Source organism: Rattus rattus, chromosome 6, assembly GCF_011064425.1.
Source record: "Rattus rattus isolate New Zealand chromosome 6, Rrattus_CSIRO_v1, whole genome shotgun sequence".
Taxonomy (NCBI): Eukaryota; Metazoa; Chordata; class Mammalia; order Rodentia; family Muridae; genus Rattus; species Rattus rattus.
The window spans coordinates 4,656,437-4,683,873 of record NC_046159.1 but is presented as its reverse complement, the minus strand read 5'-3'; the positions used below and the strand labels follow the sequence as shown (position 1 = coordinate 4,683,873).

The following is a 27,437-nucleotide window of genomic DNA, read 5'->3' as shown; positions in this document are numbered from 1 at the left end:
CAAAATCAACTTAAAAAATTTATGTATGTATTTTACATATATGAGGGTTTTGTTTGCACACATGTGTCTGCATACCAGAAAAGGGTATTGATTACCATAGGACCACAGTTATAGGTTATGCACTGCCACATAAGTACTGGGAATTGAACTTAGGATCTCTGAAGAGGCAGTCAGTGCTCTTAACCACTGAGCCATCCCCCCGCTTTCAAGTTAACTTTTAAAGTAAGTAATTCAATGGCATTGAGCACTTCTCTGAATTGTAACAACACATCCGTTCCAAAGTACTGCCTCTGCCCTAAAGCCCCAGCCCCTCACTCACCCTTCTCCCGCCATCACCCTACCCTGCACACACAGTCATGCTGCATACGTCACTGAACACAGCGCACATGACCTAGCTGTCTTTCTGCACCGGCTTAGTGTGGTAGGGGCTCTGACAGCCTTGGTCTCCTGCAGTGGGGACAGTCACTCAACTTACATGTGGTAAGACTTAAAAGATTTTATACTTCAATTCAGATATGAAAATTACCTCTGGAGGCTCCTGGATAGACTCCTTTTCCTGTTCAAAAACAATGACATTTAAGGAAGGCTGCTATAAACCCTTTATATTGAGTCACCACATACATTTGATAGGTAAGAAGCCATTTCTATCATGTCTAACCCGCGCAATCCTCTTGCGTTACTTCCTACAGAATCTTAAGAGTTCCAGCCTTATTCATGTATTTTCAGTCTTGTGTACTCATTCTTAGTTTCTGTCATTAACTGCACCACGGCAGCTAGGAATCTCCCATCAGAGAAGCCATAAGCTCTTCCTGAAGTGAATTTATCCTGTGTGTAACGGGACAAACTGAAGCTCCATCCTTCAGTATTTACTTCTACGGACAACAGGGAAAAGGGGAAAATAAAGTGGAAGGAGGAACAAAAACAGAACTAGCCATAGAACCCACCACGCCATCTGATGTCTCTTTCTTCAAATTTCCAAGGCTACTGGATTTCTGCAGACTTGAAGTTCTAAAAACAGAAATAATGATCATTAGGATTAATGGTAAGTTGACTCTGGTGCCTTTATCTAAGCGGATCATCTCAGAAGGAAACTAAAATTGTCTGGGGGTTGAATCTTGGTAATAAAAGAAAATCTGGACCCAGGCAGACACTTATGTGCTTAAGTAAATTGCAGCATTTAGTTCTTTAAAAGCAGGGTGGTTAACTGCCGTGCCAGCAACACAAACTGTCCCACGCATGTCACAGTAGCTGGAAAAACACTTAAGACTGTGCTGGCAATATCAGTGTTTTCCATGGACGAGTGGCACTTACACATTTACACCAGGAACCCCGTAGAAGCCGTGCACTGTTCAGATCTAACCCTTCTACTTAAAGAATGAAAATTCACTCTTCTTTCAAAGAGGAATGACTTATTTGAGTCTGGCAAAGCAATTCAGTCAATAGTTCTGATCAAAGTATAACAAGCCAGGATTTGTGGGCAGGCCTGTAATTTCAGGGCTCAAGGGACAAGAGGATTGCGGAATGTTTGAGACCAGCCTGAGCTATCAAGAATCCAAAGGACAAAGGAGGGAAGGACAAACATAAAGAGGGAAGAAAAGGGGGAGGTAGAGGGAGAAGGGAGGGAGAGGGGAGGGAGGGAGAAATGCAGGAGAGGAATCTGTGTTATTACCCACAGTAACTCATTTGCTAGCCTAGGGAGGCAGGGGGAGCCTGTAAGTCACAGAAACTTTCCCTTTCACAGAATCAGTGCTCCGTTATACACAGCAGGAGACGGTCTGACTCAAAAACTAGATGCACAAACACGGGGCCAGTGTCAAAAGCTGAGGCGCTTGTACCCCAGTGCCACTGTGCTCTGCCTGTGAGTTGCCTGAGGCCTGCTCCCCAGGAACACAGGGTGAAACAGGAAGGCACAGCAGAGAAAGAGACTGTAGGAGGAATGTGCGTATTCCCAAACAGCTGGGGCAACAAACCTCTAAAGGCACTGCTCCTGCTTACGCAAGTTGTCAGCCATACTGACTGCCAACACCATAAAGGATAACAGAGGAACAGCCCATCCGAGCTCTGCTCCAAAAACAGGTTTTCCTGGTTGTTTGGGGCTTTCCTAATCTAATCCAGACTCTGGCTCGGGCAAACATTCACAATAGGCCAGTTTATTAAACTCTAAGTGCAGAGAGCAGCCCCGCCAGCCTCACGGTCTCTGGGGTTCTTTTCTGTTGGAATTAAAAAAAAATAACAAATCAGCACAGAAAGTGAATTAAAAGTGCTGAAGTTCCAACGAGAATGACGGAGGCTAACAATCTGCCAGTGTCAGGCGTGAGACGGCAGGGAAGAGTGCTCCTGTGACATCAGCCTCCAGCCCTGCCTCATGACACACACAGCCGTGTACTCGTGCCTCAGTTGGGCACTGTGTAATGGTCACGTGAACATAAGAGAGCCGCGGATGCTCCAGGATATACAACTTACGAGACACCATCACTTAGGGAGACTTCAGCGGCAGCACCCAGGCTTGCTCTTCCATCACTAAAATGTATTTTTAAAAAGGCATCTGTTAGTGTCATGAATTGAAAGCCACACAGGTACTCCTGGGTTTGCAATGGTGAAGCCCCAAAGATCCTACAGGAAGCTCAAACCACCGTTAAGTCCAAGTGTCTTTTGCTTAATCTACCAAAACCAGCTTAGTCTATCTGTCCTTCCTTGTTCATATTTACAGCACCTCACTAGCATACAGATGAGCAAAAACTCTCTCCCACAGAGCCTTCTTTAGAAGGTGTACTGACTGCCTCATACCTGTCAGAAACAGTGCAGAGTGAAACACGGCAATTTTGTAAAGTAAAAAAAAAAAAAAAAATCACAAGTGATAATAATAGCTGGGTAATAGCTGGGGCCTATCTATACATGTTCTATGTGGACGGCAATGTTAAAAAAACGAATACTGTAAAGAAGAAAGCTATTTCTAATTTAAACAGTTTCTTAAGCCTATTTCAAGGTCAAGCAATTCATTAGAGAATCTTCTGGCAAAGTATCTCTTTGCCTATGGAGAGATGACCAGACCGTGACCCTGTTGTGTTGGCTTCCCAGTCACTCTTCAGACGGCCTCAGCCTCAGTGACTACTCCGCTTTTACCCTCTGACAGGCACCTATGGCCTGGTAAAACCCAAGCTCCTTAAAGGCTGCTCTGGTCTCGTTCCCTCACCTCCCAGGCTCCCGTCACCCCTATTCACACCTGTCATTTCATCATTACAAAACAGACGATGAAAACTGTGTCTGTAAGTAAGTGTGAGATGCCCTTCTTTGTGGTTGCTCTATTTCTCTGAACATCTACATCCAAATGGTAGTCCATAAATGACATACCCCTCTTCAAATGAAGTCTCGGGCTTAGTAGCCAGCTTGGGTTTCTCACAGGTTTCTACGTCCATAGATGTCGGAAATAGCGAAGGAACTGAAGCTTGGAGGATGCTGGTGTGAAACTGTAAAAAGTTTTAAGTGAAAAGAAAATCAGTCAAAACACAAGTCAGAGTAACAAGACATAACGGAATTGGTCTATACAAAGCACATCAGTGCTTAGGACTCTAGCCTTACATTTACAGTCATCTAGATAAGGTGTTAGTGAGAGGAAACGCTGTGGAGAAAGGGATTACATTTGGTTCTAAGCCAGCAAATGTCCTGAATAAGAAAATACCTAGGCGTCTGGCTCCCGCTCTCACAGCTATTGCAGTACACTAAGCTCCATAGAGACAGCGCCGGGGCAAGCGAGAGCCAGACGGGCACTGGGCGACTCTGTGCCTCGAGGAGGAAAATCAACTAAACATGGGCAAAGGAGATCCTAAGAAGCCGAGAGGCAAAATGTCCTCATGTGCATTCTTTGTGCAAACCTGCCGGGAGGAGCACAAGAAGCACCCGGATGCTTCTGTCAACTTCTCGGAGTTCTCCAAGAAGTGCTCAGAGAGATGGAAAACCATGTCTGCTAAAGAAAAGGGGAAATTTGAAGATATGGCAAAGGCTGACAAGGCTCATTATGAAAGAGAAATGAAAACCTACATCTCCCCCAAAAAGGGAGACCAAAAGAAGTTCAAGGACCCCAGTGCCCCCAAGAGGCCTCCTTCGGCCTTCTTCTTGTTCTGTTCTGAGTACCACCCAAAAATCAAAGGCGAGCATCCTGGCTTATCCATTAGTGATGGTGCAAAGAAACTAGGGGAGATGTGGAACACTGCCGTGGATGACAAGCAGTCCTATGAGAAGAAGGCCGCCAAGCTGAAGGAGAAGTATGAGAAGGATATCGCTGCCTACAGAGCTAAAGGAAAACCTGATGCAGCGAAAAAGGGGGTGGTCAAGGCTGAGAAGAGCAAGAAAAAGAAGGAAGAGGAAGATGAGGAGGATGAAGAGGATGAGGAAAATGAGGAAGAAGAAGATGATGATGAATAAGTTGGTTCTAGCACAGTTTTTTTTCTTGTCTATAAAGCATTTAACCCCCCTGTACACAACTCACTCTTTTTAAAGAAAAAATTTGAAATGTAAAAAAAGAAAATACCTAAACCGAAATAAGCACTGTGCTCTGATCACAGGGAAAGTCCACGGAGTGCCAGCGCCAAGGCACTGACTCCTCGGCGTCAACATATATTGTAAAAAAGCATCATTTCCATTTTTATTTCTACTGCAAGTCTAACACATGATACACATCATGTTGGTTAATTGTTCTTTTATGTTCAACTATCCCAACTGCTGAACAATGCATTAAAATCAGTGAGCATGGACTCTGGTTACCTCTTAAAATGCAGTAACAGCAACACTGTGGAAACAATGAACTGGGGATACCATTTTCTCTAATACCGCTGGGGCCTAGCGCTGGAGTCTTAACATTTTTTTTTTAACACTGGGGTTTTCTGGTAATGCACGAGAACTGGAGAACAGAGTAAGATCGGCATCCAGACCTCACAAAGGAAACACTTGTGTGAACAAGTCAGCCAATCAGTGGGCTCCTAGAAAATTATTTGTAGTGTCGACCTACCACATATCTAACGTTTCACCACTGATCTGTTTCTCAACCACAGCTCTCACTTTCTTTCCCCTCTCTCTAATTTTTATTAATAATTTTTAAATTAAAATGTAATCATATTTCCCCCTCACTTTCCTCCCCCCCATGTATCTTCCCTCTCTCTCTCTCTCTCTCTCTCTCTCTCTCTCTCTCTCTCTCTCTCTCTCCTCTCCCTCCCTCCCTCCCCCCTCCCAAATTCATGACCTCTTTCTAACTCTTTCTGATCAGGGTCTCCTATGTAGCACAGGCTGGCCACGAGTCAGCCTCTGTGAGATTGCCGGTGTGCACCCTGCACCCTGCACCCTGCACCCTGCACCCTGCACTGGCCTGCCGGCCTCTTCCTCCTCAGTGAGCCAGGTAAGGACACGTAGTGACTGCAGCCTACACCACCTACTCAGGAACGGTTTCACCTCAGTCACACACTCCACCAACATACAGCCATGCTCACGATATTTCTCCCTTTCCTTTTGTACCCATCACCCACCCATGTGCATTCCTGTGCTCACCACCCCTTCTCAGATCCACGACTTTTTTTCTAACTCTGAGCTCCTAGAATCAAAGCCCAGGGAGGCGAGATGGACTTGGGTGGGCTTGACTATCAAAGCTCAGCTTCAGGAAGAAGCAGTGGACTCAGTGTTGAGAGTTTTTCCTGTTACTAAGTAATGGTACCACAAAAGGTCAAAGGCCATCGAGTGTTATCAGGGTAAAACAGGGCTCTTTTCTATGTGCCCCGGCTTGGCTTTGGTCTGAATCTTGCAGTTGATGCTGGGTGATCACTTTAACACCCACCCATGTTTCTTGAAGTTCAACTGTTTCCCTAGACTTCTAATCGTGGGAAAATACACTAACACACAGGCCTGCTTTCTTGATTTCTTTTTCAAACTTTAATGTTTCAGTTTAATTTTTCTTCCTGGTTTTCTTCAAAACTAAGGTTGAGTTCTATCATTTTTTGTTTTTTCACACCATTTTTATTCAGTTCGGAGCAATCACTCATGGCAAACTGAACATGATTAAGCTGGAATCCACAAGGGCTGCAGAGACAGCTCAACAGCTAAGAGCACTGGCTGCTCTTCCAAGAGATGGGTTTCAATTCCCAGCATGGTGGACAGTGTCTGTTAACTCCAGTTCAAGGGGTCTGGTGCCCTCTTCTGACAGCTTTGGAAACTGCATGCAGCAGTGTACAAACGTATATTCAGAAAAAACACTCATACACATAAAATAAATAAAAGCAAACTTTTAAACTAAGACTCATGCAGCAAAGACTGCAGAACAAGTCAGTATATTCTACATATACTAGCAACTTCTCTCTAAATGCAGCACACTTATTGGCTGCCAAAGGTCTTTTTTTTGGAAGGCCGACGCAGGAGGATCACTAGTTCTATGCTGGCCTGGACAACAAAGTGAGCCTCTGTCTCAAAATAAAACAAAGTTTGGTTACCCCTCTTTCAATATAAAAGTATTTAAAAGGCAGGAGACTTCCCCTGCTTACTTCATAATTAATATCTTGGTTGATGAACTATTTTAGCACTCTCTAACATCTACGTGTGAAATGTTAGTTGTCTTCTCTTTGAATTAATTGTCGTTCAGCTCAGTTTTAACTGGCTCAGGACTAGAGGTTCAGCCCAGCGTAGCAAACTCATGTCCAGTGCTGCACAGGGGGAACAAGTAAGAAGTACCAGAAAACGAGACTCATCACCAAACGTTACTGTCTCCTTGTGGGCTTCTCAACCCCAGCTGTGAGAGAAGGAAAGTGAGAGGGGAGAGATGGCGAGAGGAAGCAACTGTTGAACACAGTAAGACTGTTGAGTCGAGTAAGATAGGCCCAGTTCCTAGTCGCTCCAGACAATAATTACACTAAAGTTAGATGAGACTTCAAAACAAAGGCCAATCTGCATGGGAATCCTGGGCTCATGAGGCCGTGGACGACTGAACACTGATCAGACTTCACAGAAGCAGCAGCCCAGCAGCCCTGAGACGCTGCAAGGAAGGTGTGGACAAGTCTCACCTAAGGCAGTGGAATGGAGGATTTTAGGAGGTTCTGACTGTTAAGGGCAATGCACCAAATCAGGCTCAAATGGATAGGCCAAGGGGGAAATAAAAGGCTGCTTTGGACCTCAGCAGCACTTTACAAAGCCGAGGCAACATCCATTTGAAAATACAGAGGGGAAAAGAAAACAGGCTTGAAGACTGGTGAGCCTAAAAGGTGGTCTCTAGTACAGAAGTGACAGCATCTGTCTAGCTGGGCTGGGCTGCTATGGACCAGGGACAGCCACACACCTTCCTTCCTCCCTTTTTTAAAGTGGGAATGTCAACAGAGGTTCCCTTGTTCCTGACTCACCGTGCGTGCTGGGTGTGTGGGTGCAGATAATTGCTGTGTTCCCAGCTCCCTATGTTGTTTGGAATGATACTCTGGGAACTACTGCGGGGCCTCCCTACATATAAATCTGAATGAATGACAGCTCCTGGGACAGACATTTGGAGACCTTTGGAGACCAGAAGGCTGCATTTTATATGTGAGAAGGTGCAAACTGATTCACCCAGGAGGTGAAATGGTGACTGTTTTTCCAAAAGGATGGCATCACATCTCCCTCCATGTGCCCTTGCACTGTGACGTCACTGAGACCTTAGAGACCGTCTGCTCACTGTGAGTCTGCTCTACCTGGACCACAGCAGAGATGCCAACCATGTCGAGTTACAGGGGCCGCAGGCCCACCTGGTCTTCTCAGGGTGCTCTCAGCACAGGGCTGTGAGGCAGCCAAGCAGTCCTAGGGGGTTCCAGCCTGGGCACGGTGGAACAGGGTACAGGCATCAGGTTGCCTCAACAAGCAGAGACTGCAGTGAAAGCCTCCTGCTGCTCCTGAGCTGAGCAGCAGACAGAGGTGAGGAGTCCCTGCTGAATGCTGCCCGCCCTGCAGACTCCTCAGGAAGGGGCCAACCCAGCCAGTTTGCTGCTGGATGGTAGGTCAGACCTTCCTGACGCCTTCATGAGTGGAAATGAGTAGACTCCAACGCCCTCTGATTGCTTTTTCTAAGCCTAAAAACTTTGAGTCACCAGAAAGAACCAAACTAGACTTAAAACCCTCACCAGATTTATTTGTACTCAGTCTTTGAAAAAATAAACTATAATCTCATATTTTGGGGTGTCTACCTCATATTTTTTTTTTGAATGGGATCCTTTTAGGCTGCTCTCAAATTTCCAACAAGGAATGTTCCGCCTTTTCAAGAGCTGAAATTATAGGCACAGGTCAACCTGCCTGTCTTGTTTTTATTGAGTTTTATAAGCAATTTAAACTTTGTTCAAAACATTTATTATTAAAGAGAGGGGGAAGCACACATTTAAAAACAAAGAACTGACAGTACACAAAAGCTACTGGGATAGACCAGCGGGTAATGCAGCTGGGAAAAGAACCCACCCACGTCACACGGCACTGGCAATGTATACAACAGTACAGACACCACCCCTTTAACATAAAGGGCCAGAATCCCACACGGATGTACATACCTCCTCTGGGGCACTCGTGTGGAGCGGGTCCCTGCTGGGAGACCCCATTCCTGGCGTAGAAGAAGTGCTTCTCTCCAGATCACTAAAGCCCTGGGCGTCCAACAGGGTGGAGATGGAGCTGGAATGGAACAGGCCCTCACACTCGCCCTCCTGGCCTGGAAAACACGAAGCAGATGAGCACGCAGTCCACTTTTGGAGGGAGAACGGGAATTACGCATTTCTTTCTTTTTCTTGAACATATGCTGTATTACTGAGCCACAGTGCCAGTCAAAGTATAAACAAACACACGGGTTGTTTCTTCCTGTCACCATATGCAAATTAGCAACACAGAACCTAGGATAGAGCATCTTAAATGCAAGCAACTGCGCTCCGGGGATTCGGGCCACACTAAGCACTCACCAGTGGTGTCAGAGTGAGTGAGGCTGGAAACAGAACTAACACAAAAGGCATTTAGAAAACAAACTTTTTCAAGAGCCCACTGTATTTTTGTTTTAATTTTTAATTTTTTTTTTTTTTGGTTCTTTTTTTTGGAGCTGGGGACCGAACCCAGGGCCTTGCGCTTCCTAGGCAAGCGCTCTACCACTGAGCTAAATCCCCAACCCCAAATTTTTTTAGGCTTCATAAATATTAGTTTAGCCCTGTTTGGTGATGTGTAACTTTAATCCTAACACTCAGAAGATGAGAGCAGAAGAATCAGGAGTGCAAGATCATTCTTAGCTACATAGCAAGTTCAAAGCCAGCCTGGGACCCTATCCCAAAATAGTTGTCTGTCTGTCTGTCTGTCTGTCTGTCTATCACCTAACCACCTACCTACTTACCCACCAACTCTGTGTATTTACCCATCTATGTATCTGTCCCTCCCAGTGTGACTAACCCTGGGTAACAACAGTGTCACCGTTCAGACTGCTGTGTGCTTCGGAAAATACACAAAATGAAAAACAGGATTAAAAAAAAAAAAAGACAGCTGATCCCTCAAAACAATCCTTTGACGCCATTTTAAAGCAGGAAAAGCTTAACAGAAAAAAGAAACCAAATATCCAAAAGCACTAAGTTTGAAAAAGTTCTAACATCAGTCAAGATGTAAAGGGTCAACTGTAGAGCACAATGCTAGACAGTCGTCCTCTTAGAAATGGAAAGAGTGGCTTTAAAAGCTTTAACCTCTAAATTGTGACAACTGGCAAACCACATGCTCATCTGAAGAGCGTAACAAGGTGGTCTTGTTTGTTTGCCTCCCCCCGCTACCCCTCAACTGTCTCAGAGTGCTTAGACTACAGGTATGCCCAACAACCCCATGATTTTTTAAAGATTTATTTTATTTTTTATGAGTGTATGTGCATGTATGCCACGTGTGTGCATGTATGCACGTGTGAGCATGTATCCAGAGGCCAGAAGAAGGCGTTGGATCCGCTGGAACTGGAATTACGGGTGGCTGTGAGAAGCTAGACTGGGTGCTGAGGACCAAACTTCAGTCCCCTGCAAGAGCAGCAAATGCTCTTAACCGCTGAGCCGACTCTCCAGCCCCTAACTGTAACTTTCAAACTGAGGTTTTACTAGAATTTTATACTAATTTTACAAGATTTTAAGTGCTACTAAGAGTTTGTGAATAAATGTAAATCTTGTGGAGAAATCACTTTTTATACAACTTTACTGCAGCAGGGCCTGATGTTTGACTTGTGGAAACCTATCCTAGTACATCTGATTTCAAACTGCTACATGGGGGCTGGAGAGGCTCAGGAGTCCAGCGCTGTCCTGTTATCCTGGGGCCTGCATAAAAGCTGGGCATGGGCTGAGAGGTGGCCCAGAGGCAACACTGATCATAAAGAAGGCCTGGGTCCGGTTTCTGGCCCCTAAACTAGGCAGCTTACACCTCCAGGGATGTGACAGCCCCTTCTGGCCTCCTCACTTGCACAAATGTGGCATACAGATAACCACACATATACACATAAATAAAACAAATCTTTAAAAGCCAGGCACGGTGATCTAGACAGGCCAACCTAGACAATCAGTGAACTCCAGCATCAGTGAGAAACCCTGCCTCCTGGAAGGGCCAGTGATATGGCTCACAAGGTATCCTTGGTGTCCCTCATGGAACTAACTTTATTAGTTCTTATGAATAAAAAAAGAGAATCATTTGTTTGTTTGTTTGTTTGTTTGGAAGCTTCTGGCCCACAGCTTTTTCTTTCGGTTCATGAACTCATCAGAATTAAAACTCCTGAGAGTACAGCTCAGTGGCAAAGCACTTGACTAATGTGCACAAGGCAGATCCCAAGCAATAAAAAATTAATTAGTTAATTTTAAAAATAAAATTTCAAATTCTCTAGTATTTCACAATTATCTCTTTGCTGGCTAGTGTTTGTGCCAACTTGACACTGGCTAGAATCATTTGGGAAGAGAAAATATCAACTGAGAAAATGCCTTCACTAGATTAGGCTATGGGCAAGCTTGTGGGGCATTTCTTGATTAGTGATTGATGTGGGAGGACGTAGACCCTTGTGTGTGGTGCCAACCCTGGGCTGCTAGTCCTGAGGTGTATACGAAAGCAGGCTGAGCAAGCCATGGAGAGCAAACCAGCAAACAGCACCCTCCATGTCCTCTGCATCAGCTCCTGCCTCCAGATTCCTGCCCTGACTTTCCTCTGTAGTGACTGTGACTGTAAGCTGAAATAAAGGCCTTCTTTCCCCAGCTGCTTTCAGTCGCTTTTGGCGTTTATCATCTTAAGGTGCTGACTACCTGCACGTTCACAGTCAACATGCTCTAACAGTCTGTATGTTTCAAATGACTCTCATTCTATGTTTGAGAAAGTTCATCTGCAGGGAAGGCAGAGAACTCCATGTGTTCCAGGAGGAACTCACACTCCTTGGCCGCCATCGCCTACCTACCTGGTGCTTTAGCCCACATGGCTACCTTTGTTGATTTATTTTCCTTTGCACTATGCCCCTCATCTAATACGGCAAATCACAGCCTTAATCTATTGAGTCGACTCAGATCCACCGGTATTCTGCAGCAGCAATCTATGCAGGAGTCTTGATTTGCTCCCCTGCTCCTCGTAACTCCCCTGGCAGAAGTCACACTGCACACTTGGTACTCAGCCCTTTATCCTGGCTGGGGACTCAGCCCTTTATCCTGGCTGGGGACGCAGCTCAGCTGTAGGACGTGTGCGAGGCCCTAGACTCAATCCCTAGGACAGTGGTTCTCAACCCATCGTCCACAACCCTTTCACAGGGGTAGCGTGTAAGCATGTATATCTCCACAGCATAGATTTACATTACATTCATAACAGTAGGGAAATGAGCTAAGAGGTGGGTCACCACAGCATGAGGACTGCATTAAAGGGCCACAGCAAGAGGAGGGTTGAGAACCACTGCCCCAGACCAACAAAACAAAGCAAAGCCTCACCGGATTCTCTGCACTGGTTTAGGAGCAGGCCAGCCCTACTGAGATTCCTCTCGTGTCACCACACACCACACCCTCCCCAACCCTCAGGACTCTGCAGACACACTGCCCTTCCTTCTAAAGCACGCCAGGCTCTTGACACATGCTGTAGTTCTTGCTCTAGAATGCTTTTCTGGGAGCTGCTCTGGCTGACACGCAGAACTAAAGCTGAATGCATCCTGATAGGACAGTTGCCCGGCACTACTGTCAGCAAACACATGGGCCACACGATCCGGAATAATGCACATGAAGTCTAATGTGTAAGATCATGGCTGGTTAAAGCCGACAGAAGCAGGAAGGCTACCAGAGAGTGCTCTACACTATTACCTTGGGCCAGAGCTGCTGGGTCCTGCACTTTCCTGTACCTGCTCAGGCACTGCCGGAGGTCTTCTATTTTCTGCTCCTGTGAAGTGAGAAGCCGTCACCACTACTGAGGTTTTAAAACAGTCAAGTTATCTGAAAAGTACTTCTAAACTTTAGCAAAAGTGGCAATGTCTGTATTTCTCCTGTGTGTTCGGAGACAGAACCAGCACCGGTGATGTTGTATATTCTTTTACTTGTCATCTTTAAAAACAAAACTGATAAAACAGCACTTAACAAAAAAGGGAAGTGTCGGGGTCCGCAGGATAGCTCACGGTGAGCGGGTGGGCGTCAAGCCTGATGACTTGAGTGCATAAAACCCTAGAGCTGATGTCCTTGGCACCCACACACAGAAGCCAGCTGTGGCAACAGTAACCTAGACCTCGGGGAGCGGGTGAAGGCTGTGAGGAAGAACAACTATCCCTTGGCATTCTCTAGTTTTGTACTCCTTGGAATTAGCCTTTTCTGGGGACCTGTCCCTTTGTTCCATTCCCTAAGGGACACAGGAGAAAGCAGTCCTGACATTATAAGCAGTGGTTGCTAGGCAGCCAGGATCAGGTCAGGTCAATTGTGAGAAAGACACTGCCCCACGCTTCTAGCAGGATGAAAGCCAAATATGGGTGAGGAGAACTGACCATGGCAAAGAGCCCAGTGACACAGGCATTAGGCCAATGCACTGAGCACAAAGGCGGGGGCCGAGAATGATCTAGGGGCCCGGCCTGTGTCTGCTCTCTGTTATTTCACCTTTCGGGAAAGGCAAGACATTTCCAGATGTAAAAGAAGTCAGGAATATAAAGAAAGTAACTATGATTTCACAGCAGTGTTAATGTCTTCTCTCTCTATGGCTGCGTGCATCTCTGTGAAGTGGGAGCTCCACCCTTCAGAGGCCGTGTTAGCTTAGAATTTCCACAATGTACTCATCTCTTCTCATCTGATTACGAGGAAGTCTGATGGTCTAAATACTTCCTAAATTCAGAAAGGGAAAGAGGGCATGGGGACTTCATTGGAACCCGAGTTGCTGGCCTCTCTACCATGCACACACAGCTACAATCACAAGTCATCACTGAGCCTGTGCACACTCAGGCAGGAGCGACAAGGAAGGTCCCTTAGTGCGAGTAACAGTCAGGATGCTGCACAGATAAACAGAGCACAATATCTGAGTCCCCCTTGGTACCTTTTCCTCGTTTGCTGCCATCAGAGACTCCACTGCCTTCTTCATTTTCTGTACTTCAATGTCTGAAAGGATAGGACATTGTTAGGACACAGCGACATTGTTAGGACACAGCTAACCTGTGTGGGAAGACACTTGCTCTTCCGCCTGAAAAGTTCCAGGTACGCATGGCACCTACCCTCCTTTAGGAACAATAAAGGATGAACACTGTCTACCCCACCCACACAGTTGTGATCACAGAAAGATCCCCACGGGGTGGGGAAGGAGGGAGGGAGATACCCTCTCTTGGAGAAGTCTTCCTTGAAACACTGAAGATGAAATGTGGGCACAGCCACAATGGCAGCACTGTGTTTTTAAAAAGGGAAGCCATGGGCAGTGGGTGAGAGCGACGGACGGATGGTATTCACGATGGCCAAGGCAGAGGGACAGTGCTGTTACAACCAAGCTGGAGGGGCCATGGTAAGAGGTTGAGCGATGTGGTGCTCACATGAGTAGGCATGCTGAGAAGCCAGCTGTGGTGCCACAGAAGGAGGAGTACCTTGCTTCATCTATAAGCCTCATTTCTAACACCATTTTCAAACGAAAGCCGAGGCATAACAAACCACAGCATGTACCACGTGACTTCCTTAAAATCTGGTAACTAAACACTAAAGTGTTACTTTAATAAAAATGACCATTTAACCCCACAGAGTGGACCTACAGTTAAAACATGGAAACAGGGAAATATTCACCTAAAGTCATCTGCTTCTGAAGGGGAAAGCATTCTAGTAATTGTACAAAGCGCACTGATGCATTTTCCAGTAGGAATTGCTTGTTGCTTGTTTGTTTCAAGCAAGTTTCTTTAACCTAACTATTCACTCTCTGTGGTCAATTAAGGCTTTACCTTTATGTGTACTAAATAGCCCAGGCTCCATAAAGCTCCCAATGTAGACCTCAGCTAAATAGAGTCTCGTAGCAGACCTGGCGGAGCGCACCCACGAGCTCTGGCGTGGGGCCTGAGTAACGAGCTGCCTTCTCTCCTGCGCCCGCACCGCCTGCACCGCAGAGCGCACACTTTCTGAGCTCGCTCCTCTGTGTGTCCTGCTGCACTCTGGGGAGCGGACGGGCTACAGGAGACACCTGTAAGATGGTCTTTTCCTCCTGGCTTTATGGCCTGTCTGTCTAGCCTCTGTCTTGGACCCCATGAAGAAATGAGGGCTATGGATGAAGCAGCTGCACTTCTGTGGACAGGAATGCTTTAAGCATGCAGAGTGAAGTGGCTCTGACGATGAGTGAGAAGCTGGTGGAGATACACCAAAGCCTTACTTTTCTCTTTGAGCTTCCTTTTAATATTTTCATCTGCACAGGAAAACCCATCAGATTGGGGGTTAGCATACATCACAACAAAACACTGTCTTGCAAGTTCTAGCTTTTGGTCTCCTCTCACATAAATGCTGGGACTCTAATCTCACGAACAACCCAGACATGAAGCACTCCCACATGACTCTGAGGCTGGCAGGTGCAGTAAACACAGTGCTGGAGCCTCGGGAAGAGCTGCTGTGCAACCGGTTAGCTGAGCTGCTACCCCTTCTGAACCTGGCTGCTTCTATGTGGACATCAGTTAGGCTTCAGGGTCAGCCAACCATGATAAGGGCTGGCTAATGTCACGCTGGTAGATTTTTCCAAATGTTAGTTTGATACCTGGTCCTCTTGACTACATGTGGCATCCAATTATGCACTCAGGCCCAACACCACTGAAACAATGTCCCCTGGTTCAAGGAGACAGGTCCACTGCTGACACAGTCAGTATTAAGGTTCCTAACCCTTGCACCCGACCCTGAATTCAGCTGCTCCCAGAGTGACAATGGGCAGTTCACACTGGCTCTGGTCCCAGACTCTGTGGGCAGCACTGAGAATACATCCCTAATCACACGGCCGCTCTGTTCTTTAACTCTAAGAGGGAGACTGGCATTATAGGTGCCTTGCTACAGCGTGTGAGCAGCAGATTCGACCCTCAAGTTGTGGTCTATTTCTGAATGTCCTGTAGTGTTTTGCTTATGTCTACATCCAGGGAGGAAAACCCACTTCCGTAAGGCAGAGTTTTCTGATGGATAAGGAAACGGGTATAGAGTGCAACTTGTTTCCATATGTTACATGGCAGGAACAAAGCTCCAACTAGAATCTATCTGTCCAAATGAGTCAGAAGCTGCTCGCTGCATACATGCATACATGGGTTCATTCATTCATTCATTGAATTCATTCATTCAATGAATTCATTCATTGCCAGACATTATACATATTATATTTCAAGATGTTTTAAAAAATTGAGTCATGGTCTCCCTGTGTCACCAAGGCTGGTGTCCAACCTATATTCCTTCTGCTTTCATTTCTACTGCTAGAGCTGCAGATGTCAGACCCAACTGTGTTAAAATGCCATTGGAGTTGTTTTTCTACTGTCCAACATCAGATCCTCCCCTGCAGTTTACAGGATCTTAACAAAACCGTTGAGTGCCACAGTCACTCTCACCTCGATCGAGGATTTCGACCCCTTCTCCTTTCGTCTTACAAACCAGTCTCTCCTGCAGTCTCTTCACTTCACACTCCTTCTCCTCCAGCTGCTCTTTTAAAGACGCCAGTTCATCCTACAAGTTGTAAATGCATTTAAGACAGTAGACTGTGGCAGAAGAGGAATACTTATAAAGCGTGCTAGCCCTTTAAACCAATACTCAGACTGTAGGAATGAGACAAAAAAAAAAAAAAACCACAAAAACTTACACACAAACACAAATTAGACAGAGGCAACGGTAAACACTATTGATATAAGTAATTTACAATAATTACAGTGTAAATGTTTCAGGTTTGTGGTAAATGTAAGAAGGTGAAGTATAACCAGGACAGGGCACTCTCTAAAGTTCTGCCTACGATAAATCAAAGTCTCGCCAAGCTAGTTGAAGAAGACGACCAAATTAGACACTTGTCTTAAAAGCAAAACAAAAAGCAAACTCAAAAAGGCTTGATTGGCTCCCTCAGCATTTCAAGGTGTCACTCATGATTCTGGGATACTCACTGGGCTTCAATAGCCACAGGGAGGCAATTTAGGGGTGACTGGCCAAATCATGGACTAGATAACTCACCCTCAACTGAATAAGGCACTCCTGCAGCAATGGAAAGCGAGGACTTGGGTCTTCCTTTTGAAATGACAGTATCTGCAAAGGCTTCTGAGGCCCTGACGTATTTGTTAACTTTACAACAGCTTTGCTTTAGAAAATACTAGTCTAGCAAATTCATATTTTTCAGGCTGTATCTGTCACAGAAACTAGTTATGCAATGACAACAGGTATCTTTTATTCAGGGTGGCATTTATTCTCAGAGTATTCATTCAGCTATCTGTACACGTAGTGTTATGAAAAACCCACCCAGGAGGCCAGGTTGGTTCTGTACTCCCAACTCACAGTAAGGACAGAGCCAAGTTCAGAAGCTTTCAGTGCCCTGCAAGAGGTGCTGCCCCTCTCCCTGCAGGGCTTCTAAGCAGTGGCTTCTGTTCCCCGCCATGATGAGGAACACTTATGTGGCCTTCCGGGAAACCCTAATAGAGGAGAGCAGGCTCCAGCTCACACGAGGTGGAGTTCTTCCACAGGTGAATGTTTACGATTACTTTATGATGCTTGGGGGTCAGAGAGTCCACGAAATAAATTTATAAGCTGATACTTTTATGTTCACACTTTTATGTATCTACACTAGCGACCTCACTGTCTGTTTAATCGGGGTCTGTGCACTTTTAACATAGGTGACACACGTATACACAACGAATGCGCATGCTACTGAAAACACCGTCACAGCAGAACAACACACGCCAGGAGGCGGCAGCCCCGGCTCCCGCCAACGTCTACTACACCTTCAGTGTCTCCCACTTTTGCTCCATCCGCTGCTTTTCATACTGCATCTGACCCACCTTGATTTTCATGCTAGAAAGTTTGGCCATTAAAGACTGGTAGAGAGACAGAGGGATGAGAGAAAGGGAGGCAGAAAAGATAAGCTAGATAAACTAAGAAAACAGCATCAGTTCACAAAGAGGGGCAGCTAACCCAGATACCACAGGCTATGTCCTGGCAGGTTAGTCAAGCCTTGGATTTACTGAGAACTCTAGCATGTAAACTAAGTGCCTTCCACTTGGGAGAAACATGGCTTAGTTGTGAAATGTTTGCTACCGTGTATTAGTTGGAAAGCATTTTTTAAAAATAATATCACTCAAAGAACGATAGACCATGTTCAAGAATCACTTTTTCCAGAGAAACTTACTTTAGTTGACTTGAGCTTTTTTTCATACTGAAGTCTTTCACTGTCCATCTCATTGACTTTTAGCCTCAAATCATTGATCTCTTGTATTAGCCCCTGTTTTTTTTAAAAAAAAAAAAAAAAAAAAAGATCATTAGAAAAGAGTATAGCACAGTCACTGAAAGGGTAGCCGGAAAGCCCTAGGCCAGCGCAGCTCCTTGTATGTGAGTTGTGAGAACCAGTCCTAGCAAAGGGGGTCCAGCAAACTTTACCCCAGCAGCCAAAGCACACGTCCACCAATCCACCACAATACTGACTGAAGTTTCCAGTGCCTCTGCCCTCAAGTGCTTATGAAAGAAAAAATGTGCTGTGACACTGGAATCGTGAACCAGGTCCCCCCCCACCCCCCACGTGTAGGGCTGGAAAGTGGGTGGAACCCTTAAGCTGCAGCACTGCAGGGAGACCCTTCGACCATCGGGAGCATGCCCTTGAAAGGGACCCGCTCCTTGCCCTCTTTCTGCTTCCTGTCATCCAAGCATTTCATGATGGTGTGCAGCTTCAACACAGTCTAAAGCGGTGAGCATTCATCATGGACTGTGTGATCTCCAAAACCATGGCCAAAATCAACTGTCTCTTCATAAGCTGTCTAGGAGATCTGTTAGAGTGATGGTCCTGGTTCTCTTCCTTTTGCTGTGATCAACACTCTGATCAAAAGCAGCTCGGGGGTGGGGGGAATTTATTCTTCCAGGTCACAGTCCATCACTGAGGGAAGCCAGAGCAGCAAACCAAGACTGTGACCCAGAGGCAGGGACCAGATGCTTGCTGGCTCTTTCACTGGCTCGTGCCCACCTAGCTTTTCTATATCACGCAGGAGTCGGAGGCCCACAGTGAGCTGGACTTGCCTACAGAGTTAAGACAGTCAAGGCAATTCCTCACAGCCATGTCCACAGACCAACCTGACAAAGCCAAAGTACTCAACTGGGACTGTTGATGGGTGGTTCCAGGCTGTGACAAATTGATGGCCAATGCTTACTGTGACATGACAGAAATGTGACTAACTCACAAAGGCAGTCTGACACCGACAAAGCTACTTAGCACCCATTTCTATATTAAATTACCTGTGGACCCCACCTTTCTACAAAAGCTAGAGATTTTCTCTGCCATTTACCTTAAGATTCTTTTCTGTGACACATTATAGTTATCTGAAGATTTCTATAATATTTTTGCCTAGTCTACAAAAATGTAAACTTAAGTTTCTTTAAGCCAACAATCTCAACCTGAAGGTAGGTGAGGGATAGATAGATAGATAGATAGATAGATAGATAGATAGATAGATAGATAGATAGATATGTGCATATGTGTATGAAATATTATATATAATATAATCATATATCCAATACGATAACATAATTTTATATGTGCAAAATTTAAAGTCTAAATGATTTCATAACAGAACATAATTTAATGCCATTTCAACTGCTACTTTAAAAATGTGCTCCTTAAATTTGTTCAAATATTCTGAATTCAAGTTTAAAAGGAGTCTGTTTCTCTTGCTAGCTCATCTTCCCTGCGTAGACATCAGGAGTGCCCCTCCTTCCTTTGGTCTTCCAGGCTTGGCTATTGTCAATGGGAGCTTTCAACTCCCAGCAGGCACTGCTGTAAACATTACCTCATCCTTCAGTGCTGACTGCAAAGATGAAGGAGCAACTATAGAAAACCAAACTACTAGTGGGCTCATTTTCCTATTTTTTTTTTTTAAAGAAAACTCTCCAAGTGTTTTTGGTGGCAATGCATTAAATATGAATCTAAAGTTCCAACCTGGGAGGAGCTAGATATGCCCATGACAAGTCTGGCTGGAAGGTATGGAACTACCTCTTTAACACAAAGTAAGAAAAGGAAAGAAAATCTTTAAAAAGCAATGCACTCTAAACCTCCACTCCACTGCACTCCACTGTACTGCACTCCACTGCACTGCACTCCATTCCACTGCACTCCACTGCACTGCACTCCATTCCACTGCACTCCATTGCACTCCACTGTACTCCACTGCACTCCATTGCACTCCACTCTACTGCACTCCACTCCACTGTACTCCACTCCACTCCACTCCACTCCACTCCACTCCACTCGCTACTACACTGCACTCCACTCCTGCACTGCACTCCACTCCACTGCACTCCACTTTACTGCACTCCACTGTATTCCACTGTACTCCATTCCACTGCACTCCACTCCACTGCACTCCATTCTACTGCACTCCACTGCACTGCACTCCATTGCACTCCACTGTACTTCACTGCACTCCATTCTACTGCACTCCACTGCACTCCACTCCACTGTACTCCACTGCACTCCATTGCACTCTACTGCACTCCATTCTACTGCACTCCACTCCACTGCACTCCATTGCACTCCACTGCACTCCACTGTATTCCACTGTACTCCATTCCACTGCACTCCACTTTACTGCACTCCACTGTATTCCACTGTACTCCATTCCACTGCACTCCACTCCACTCCACTGCGCTCCACTGCACTCCACTTTACTGCACTCCACTGTATTCCACTGTACTCCATTCCACTGCACTTCCACTGCTACTCCACTCACTGCACTCCATTGCACTCCACTGTACTTCCACTGCACTCCATTCTACTGCACTCCACTGCACTCCACTGTACCCACTGCACTCCACTGCACTCCTGCACTTTCTACTGCACTCCACTCCACTGTTGCACTCCACTGCACTCCACTGTATTCCACTGTACTCCATTCCACTTCACTCCACTCCACTGCGCTCCACTGCACTCCACTCTACTGCACTCCACTCCACTGCCCTGCACTCCACTTTACTGCACTCCACTCCACTGTACTCCATTCCACTGCACTCCACTCCACTGTACTGCAAAAATCAGCTCAGGCCCCATTCTGAGCTCTTTATTTTAGCCATCTGTGCTTATGCCAGAAGGGGGCGCAAGTCTTCCAGGTTTAAGGATTTTAATGCACTAGGTTTTGGAAATGCCTATAAATGTTCCTTCCTTTTTTCAACATTTTCTTGGAAACCAACATTCAAACTCTCAAAATTCTGGAAGAGTTTTAAGACAATTAGGATTGCAGAATAGCTTGCTAGCTAAAGGTTTTATGTTAAGGGAACATTAAGCCAGAATGTGTACATATTCCATTCTATTTCAACGTCTGAATACTATTTTGATTATTTTAACGTAAGTTCACAATTACCAAGTATTCTGTAATATACCCTGTGAATATGTACACTCCCTTCCATCAGCAGTGTGGACTATTTCATAGGAAATTATCAGGACTGTGTTTGCTAGAAGGGTGTTCACAGGGTCACTGAATGAGAACACGCAGGACAATAGATAGAAGCAGGGAGAAACAAGGCATGACAAACACTGTAGTTCAGCTGTCCCAACTGGTCAGCCTCACAACCAGATTAAACTAAGTACAGTACACTGGGTAAGTAAGATTTCGCTTCCCACAGTGTGGATAGCCTCCTCAACTCCCTTCTCTCTTCCCCCAGCCTCCTAGTTCCCATCCCTGCAGCCTCCTACCCCTCCAATCCCCCTGCAGCCCCAGCCACTACATAGGTTCAGCAGTGACTGTGAAGACAGGGATGACAGGGTAAGGAGAAGGGAAAAATCTAAACAGACTCTCACAGGAAAGTTAAAGTAAAGCCAGCTGGTGGAGTAAAGTCTTTAATCCCAGGATTTGGGAGGCAGAGGCAGGTGGATCTCTGAGCTTGAGGCCAGCCTGGTTTACAATGTGAGTTCCAGGGCAGCAAGGGCTACACAGAGAAACCATGTCTCAAATATCAAAGGGGGGTTAAAAAACCTTAAATCAGTCTGATAAAGAGACTGAGCAGTGCTCCTGCTCTAAGAGACACAACCTTGATTAAGATGGGATATGCTCTTAAACATGACCGACTCTTGTTCAAGTCTAGAACAAAAATCAAGATGGTGCTTTCTTTTTGCCACTGAGGAAGTAAAACAACCCAGGCTTTCAGTTGTGATTGGATCATGGATGGGACACTTCATTTTGGAAATCATAATGGAGTAAGTTATCTCAAGCCTGACAGTACAAGGTATTATGAGGATACAGAGTCGATATGCAAACACTGCACAGGGAGAGAACAGGAAACAACCACGTCCTCGCTCTGCTTCCTGGTACTCATTTTCCGACACAGACTCAACCTAACAGAAAGGCTTCGGGGTGGTGACCCGTAAGAAGGAATTTCTACAGCTCTTCCTTTCATTTTTTTATTTCACCTCATCTGTGGTGTGAGGGATTGAACCCAGGGCCTTGCGTGTGCTGGAAAACAGCCCTGTGCTTCACCCTAAATGAACATTTGAAATGGACAGATATCCTCCAAGCCTCTCCCCAGCGTGTGCGTGTACAGCTATGGAGGAGTGATTGTGTACGAGCAGACACGGGTGCTGGGAACCAAACTCCAGCAAGAGCATCAAGTGTGCCATTCCCCCATGAGAACTTTTCATTGTGAAAGTCACCCTAGACTTCACAAAAGTACAGTGAATCTTAGTTAATTGGAATGACTTACATGCGGAACATACTAACCATTAAGGGGCAAATAAAATGACCTGCAAATGCTGGGATTCTGTGAGTGTATAACATGGTTTCCCTACACTAACAAATTCCCTTTAGATTATGTAAATGTCCAGTGGGCCTAAATAAGGACAGCTGATAAAACCATGATCTTCAAATTAGCATGACCAGCACAGTTTTGTCATCTAGGTGCCACAAATATCTTGTAGTCAAAACTAGTCCTACAGAATATTTGAAACAAACAAAATCTCAAAACAAAAACTGGAACTAGCATTTTAGTGAAGAAATCAGAATGTGGTATTAAGGTTTACCCTGAGTTCTGTTACTTTTCTGAGACAAGAGTTTCGTGGTCACCATTCTACTCTCAAATTCACTATATGATGGAGGCTGGCTTTGAACTCCTGCTCTTTTGCCCCCATCTCTCAGGTACTGGGATTGCAGGCATGTACACCATGCCTGCTTACTCTGTCTCTGGACTGGTGCTGAGGATAAGACCTAGGGTCTAGTGAGCCCGAAACATTATTTCTTAAAAGGAAGCAGGATGAAAGTGTACAGTAATTAGTTACCTTCCTTCACACCTCCAGGAGTTTCAACTTTGTCGTGTGTGTGTGTGTGTGTGCGCGTGTGTGTGCGTGTGTGTGTGTGCTAAAGCGGGAGGAAGAGAAGGGAGGGGGGAGAGAAGAGAGAACAAACATACGCTACTCACCTCTGTGTCTCTGAACCTATCTTCGTAATCCAGCCTGTCCTTCTCTACGGCCGTCAGTTTTAACTTCAAGTTAGAGATCTCAGCCATCAGCTCCAGCTTCTGTGTCTCTAAGGAAGTCCTACTCAGAAGCTCCTGTTAGAATTCCAGATAGTCACAAGTTGACTTACTATAAATTTCTGTCATGGCAGCAATGCAGCAACAGTTAAATGTAGGCTGTGTGTGACGCATGGCCATGCACCACACTGCTGTGGATCTCTTGCTCTAGTGACCTCTGCTGAGCTGAACCACACAGGTCATCGGGCTATTGGGGAGACAAATCCGTCAGACTCCTGAGGCCGAAGACAGCACTGGTGGTGCTGTGCATGGTATCTCATATGTGCCAGGGACTAGGAGACATGCTCCTGTTCAGTCCCTACAACCGTGTCATGAGGAAGAAAAGCTTATCAGCCTCACTCATCAGGGTTTCTAGGCACATGGAAGCCTAGGTCACGAGCACAGGGAGGTCCAGGGCCTGTGGAGTCTCACAGGCAGGAATGGCACAGACTGATGTTCAACAGCAGCAGCTCTGTACCATAATAGTCTCCGCTGCACCACAGGCTTCTCATTCACAAGCCCTGTGTGCGACTGGGACATGTGCCTGTGTGTGTGCGTGTGTGTGTATGCCTGTGTGTGTGTGCATGTGTGTGCGTGTGTGTGCATGTGTATGCATGTGTGTGTGTGCATGTGTGTGTGTGCCTGTGTGCGCGTCGTGCGTGTGTATTTGTGTGAGAGTGTGTGTGTGTGTGTGTGTGTGTGTGTGTGTGTGTGTGTGTGTGTATGTGTGAGTTTTTGCCTAAACGAGCCACATATGGTGTTTTTCATCTCACGGTTGAGAATCAGAAATAATACGAGTGCAAAAGATCAACTTATAATTCCTGTCACATTGTATTCTCTCCTAACTGCACAACTCTGTATGTCTGTGAGTTTAGACTCTGCTGCTCTAGACTTTAAATGCAACGGTTATGCGATTCTGGATTTACTGCTGCTGAGACGAGACAGGAAGCTTGCTCCTCAGCTAACACAGTTCGACACCCCCTGCCCCCAGCTTTGGCCATACCTGCTGCAGCATTTCTTCAGTGGCGTTCAGCTTCTCTCTATGCTCCTCAAGACAGAACTCCAAATCCCGGATCTTCTCTCCCTGAGCCTCCACCTGGTCTGTCAACACGCTCACCTGTCGATTTAAAGCAAGAGGCTGCAATGAGTTCGGAAGGCTCTTCTGGGCCCCAAAGCATGGCTCATTCCCTGATGGGAACGAGGACTAAGAGCCACTGCTCACAGTGGTTAAGACATCCTAAGCCCTTGGCTGTTTACGCTCTGCTCTGTGTGGACCAAACCCACCCACGTCTTGTGCATGCTAGGCTAGGCAGGCTCTCTACCACCCGGGAGCCTCTGCAGCCCTATGCCGCCTTATGACCCAAGGAGAAAGTTTAGGAGAAAGTTGGTGCTGATCAGAGCCTTGCAGTTTCTTTACACATTAAAGCCATCCTGGCTGCAATTAGGAAAATCTGACGTTGAAGGTGATGGTGAGAGACTAGGTAGACAGTCACGGAGGAAGCGAGGTCCATACCGGAAACGGGCACTAAGGACCACTCAGATTTCCCAGGTCAACAGTAAGAGAAGCAAAGGTGAACAAAGACCTCAAACTCTGCTCTTTCAGGATGGACACCATCACAAGCGTGTGAAGCTCATCCTATACCCTCGGGGTTCCACGCAGATCTACAAGTCTCTCCTCCGTGATGCCAGCTGAGTGAATAGACTTTGATCGTTAGCTCTGTGCTTAGAAACACCACGAGGAAGCAAGCAAACGTACCCCAGAGAACACTCCAACAGCAGGCTCCACTCGGCTACTTTGTTCATGTATCATTTTTAAAGATGGAAATATATTCAGACTGAGATTTTTACACTACGGGTATTCACAGATCTGTATTTCTGGTTGAAATGTATGTAAAAGCAGATCTGACAGCAGGTGACACACGTCACCTCAAGTGGCACTGAGTCTGACCTGATCCTGAGGACTGGGTGACAAAGCTGACCACAGCCAGCCCTGCACACTCCGGTATGGCTGGCTGGCTTAGCACTCCGCTTCTTGTTTGTGAGATAGGGTCTGATGCTATAGCCCAGGCTGGTTTCGAATTCAAGGCAATTCTCCTGCCTCAGTGTCCTAAGTGCTGGGATTACAGACACTGTGTGCTGCTTTCTTAAGTGTCTGGCTGGGCCACTGTACAAATGTGAATTAAGTGTTTCATTTTCGGTAGTCTGTAAAAGTAGTCTTCACCTCTCATCTGTCTGCGGCTGATTTAAGAATCCCAACAGACTGGGTTGGGGATTTAGCTCAGTGGTAGAGCACTTGCCTAGCAAGCGCAAGGCCCTGGGTTCGGTCCCCAGCTCCGAAAAAAAAGAAAAAAGAAAAAAAAAAAAAAGAAAGAAAAAAGAATCCCAGCAGACATCAATCTGCATGACGAAGTCCCTTCATGGAACAGCAGTATGTTCACACACAGCCCACACCTCTTCCTTATGCACACAGGTTCCCCAGCACAATGGAGATGCACACGAACAGTTGTTATAGATGGCATGTATACTACGGGCGCTTAATCAGGTGCTGCACATATATGTGATCCAACATTGCAAGGACACATGTCCTGAGAAAGGAACGGCCTCAAGTACCACTTGCCTGAAGAACGAGGGATTCCTTGTCGTTTTCTAGCCGTGCTAGCCTTTCTTGATACACATCTCCGTTCCCAGGTAGGTGTCCATTTGTCTGAAACGAGAAAGTAACAGAGGTAAGGTCAACTCTCCCTTACGATTGACATGTTATGAATCAATAAAACTGACATATTTTAAACTCAAGGAGCCTGGATTAAATTCAGCACAACTGTCCCTGGCATGGCTGGAAAATGTAAGAGTTAACTGACTCATATTAAACATGACAGGCATGGTGAGCGCTTACATACGACTGAGCGTGTAAACACCACTCACTGACTGACCCCAACTCTGAGTAAACAGAAAACAAGTCCCCTGTCTTGGTTCCAAACGTACTGCTGTGCTAAGACACTGACCAAAAATAACTTGAGAGGAAAGGGCTTATTTCGCCTTATAGTCCACCAGGAAGGGAAGTCAGAGAGAGAACTGAAGCAGAGGCCTTAGAGGAGTGCTGCTTACTGGCTTGTTCCTCATGACCTGCGAAGCGACCTTCTTATACAACCCAAGACTATCTGCCCAGGAATCACGCCCCCATCCCAGTGGGCAGGACCTTCCACATAATCATTAATTAACAATACATTCCATAGACTTGTGTACAAGTTAATATGATGATGGGGACCTTTTCTTCCCAAAATATTCTGGATTGTGTCAACTTCGCAGAGAGCTAACCAGCACAGACTCTGAAACGCAGCAGCTGCTGAAATGCTCCAGGAGCCATGGGCACAGCCCTTGGGCAAACGAAGTTCTGAGTACCTAGTAGAGGACAATACTCCATTTGTCCCTGAATGATTCCTGTCACTCGTTTTGGACGTGAAACAGTGATTATGAACTGTGACGCCATCCTGTTCCTACAACTCCATCCCCAGGTCCCACACCGGACTGTCAATGCCTGATTACGGAGCAGACACAGGGCCAATGTCTGCTGGGCTTCTTCCTGTTCACTTAGCTCTACAAGTCACAAGATGAAATCTTAAGATAAAGGTTCCCGCCAGGAACGTCTTCAGAAGCCTTTCTGTCTCTCCATCAAAGCTTAAGCACTCAGTCCAGGGAGATTTTCCCTGGTGGTGCTGCCGAGCTAGGCCTGCCAGCTTTGCAATTGCTTTCCTTCTTGGCCTCACTAACTTCTTCCGTGTTTATCAGCTTATGTAAAGCTAAGTTCAGCTCCTAGGCAGAGCCTGGCCATCGGCTGGTTCCTTCCTGGCATTGGCTCAGGGCTCATCCACGTTCACCTCCTTACTCTTCTATCTCCTGCTGGTTTTTAAATCCCATTTTGTATATTATGCATAGTACACAGTCCAAGAAGTATAGACTTTTCCCTACGCTTTTTATTTCTTTTTTTATTTTATTTTATTTTTGAGACACAGTCTTTCTATGCAGCCCTGGCTGGCCTGGAACTCGCTATGTAGAGCGGGGTGACTCAGAACTCCTTGTGTAGGTCAGGCTGGCTTGGAACTCAGAGATTGGCTTTCTTCTGCCTCCCAACTGCTCTGATTGAAGGTATGTGTTGCTGTGCCTGGCCCTTTCCTCCATACTTCTCATATTCAAGTAATGAATGGCACATCTGAGAGTCTCACAAAGAGTAAGACGCATGAAATTGTTACTCTGCAACAGCAGTGTGTAAGACACCCCCTTCCTCTCCCCTTCCTTCCACTGTCCTCCCCCTCT

At 46.0% G+C, this 27,437-nt stretch overlaps 2 protein-coding genes across 3 annotated transcripts in view; one reads left to right on the top strand and one right to left on the bottom strand.

Annotated features, from left to right (window-relative positions):
• Positions 1 to 27,437, bottom strand: part of Ppfibp1 (PPFIA binding protein 1) — a 139,322-nt gene that overhangs the window by 16,573 nt on the left and 95,312 nt on the right. The window contains exons 5-18 of one of the 2 annotated variants that reach the window (XM_032905421.1): positions 25,744 to 25,830; positions 24,130 to 24,243; positions 23,034 to 23,165; positions 17,776 to 17,868; positions 17,372 to 17,464; positions 16,004 to 16,118; positions 14,803 to 14,835; positions 13,501 to 13,562; positions 12,294 to 12,369; positions 8,535 to 8,689; positions 3,352 to 3,467; positions 2,464 to 2,520; positions 945 to 1,008; positions 527 to 556 (exon numbers count right to left, since the gene is read on the bottom strand). In XM_032905421.1, the coding sequence (XP_032761312.1) occupies positions 527 to 556; positions 945 to 1,008; positions 2,464 to 2,520; positions 3,352 to 3,467; positions 8,535 to 8,689; positions 12,294 to 12,369; positions 13,501 to 13,562; positions 14,803 to 14,835; positions 16,004 to 16,118; positions 17,372 to 17,464; positions 17,776 to 17,868; positions 23,034 to 23,165; positions 24,130 to 24,243; positions 25,744 to 25,830 (1,227 nt within the window). The remainder of the gene's footprint in view (positions 1 to 526; positions 557 to 944; positions 1,009 to 2,463; positions 2,521 to 3,351; positions 3,468 to 8,534; positions 8,690 to 12,293; positions 12,370 to 13,500; positions 13,563 to 14,802; positions 14,836 to 16,003; positions 16,119 to 17,371; positions 17,465 to 17,775; positions 17,869 to 23,033; positions 23,166 to 24,129; positions 24,244 to 25,743; positions 25,831 to 27,437) is intronic. The other variant, XM_032905420.1, reaches the window with a different exon arrangement.
• On the top strand, positions 3,749 to 4,422 carry LOC116903096 (high mobility group protein B1-like). Its single transcript, XM_032905419.1, has one exon. It carries the CDS (start codon positions 3,808 to 3,810, stop codon positions 4,420 to 4,422), a length of 615 nt encoding a protein of 204 aa, XP_032761310.1. The 5' UTR covers positions 3,749 to 3,807.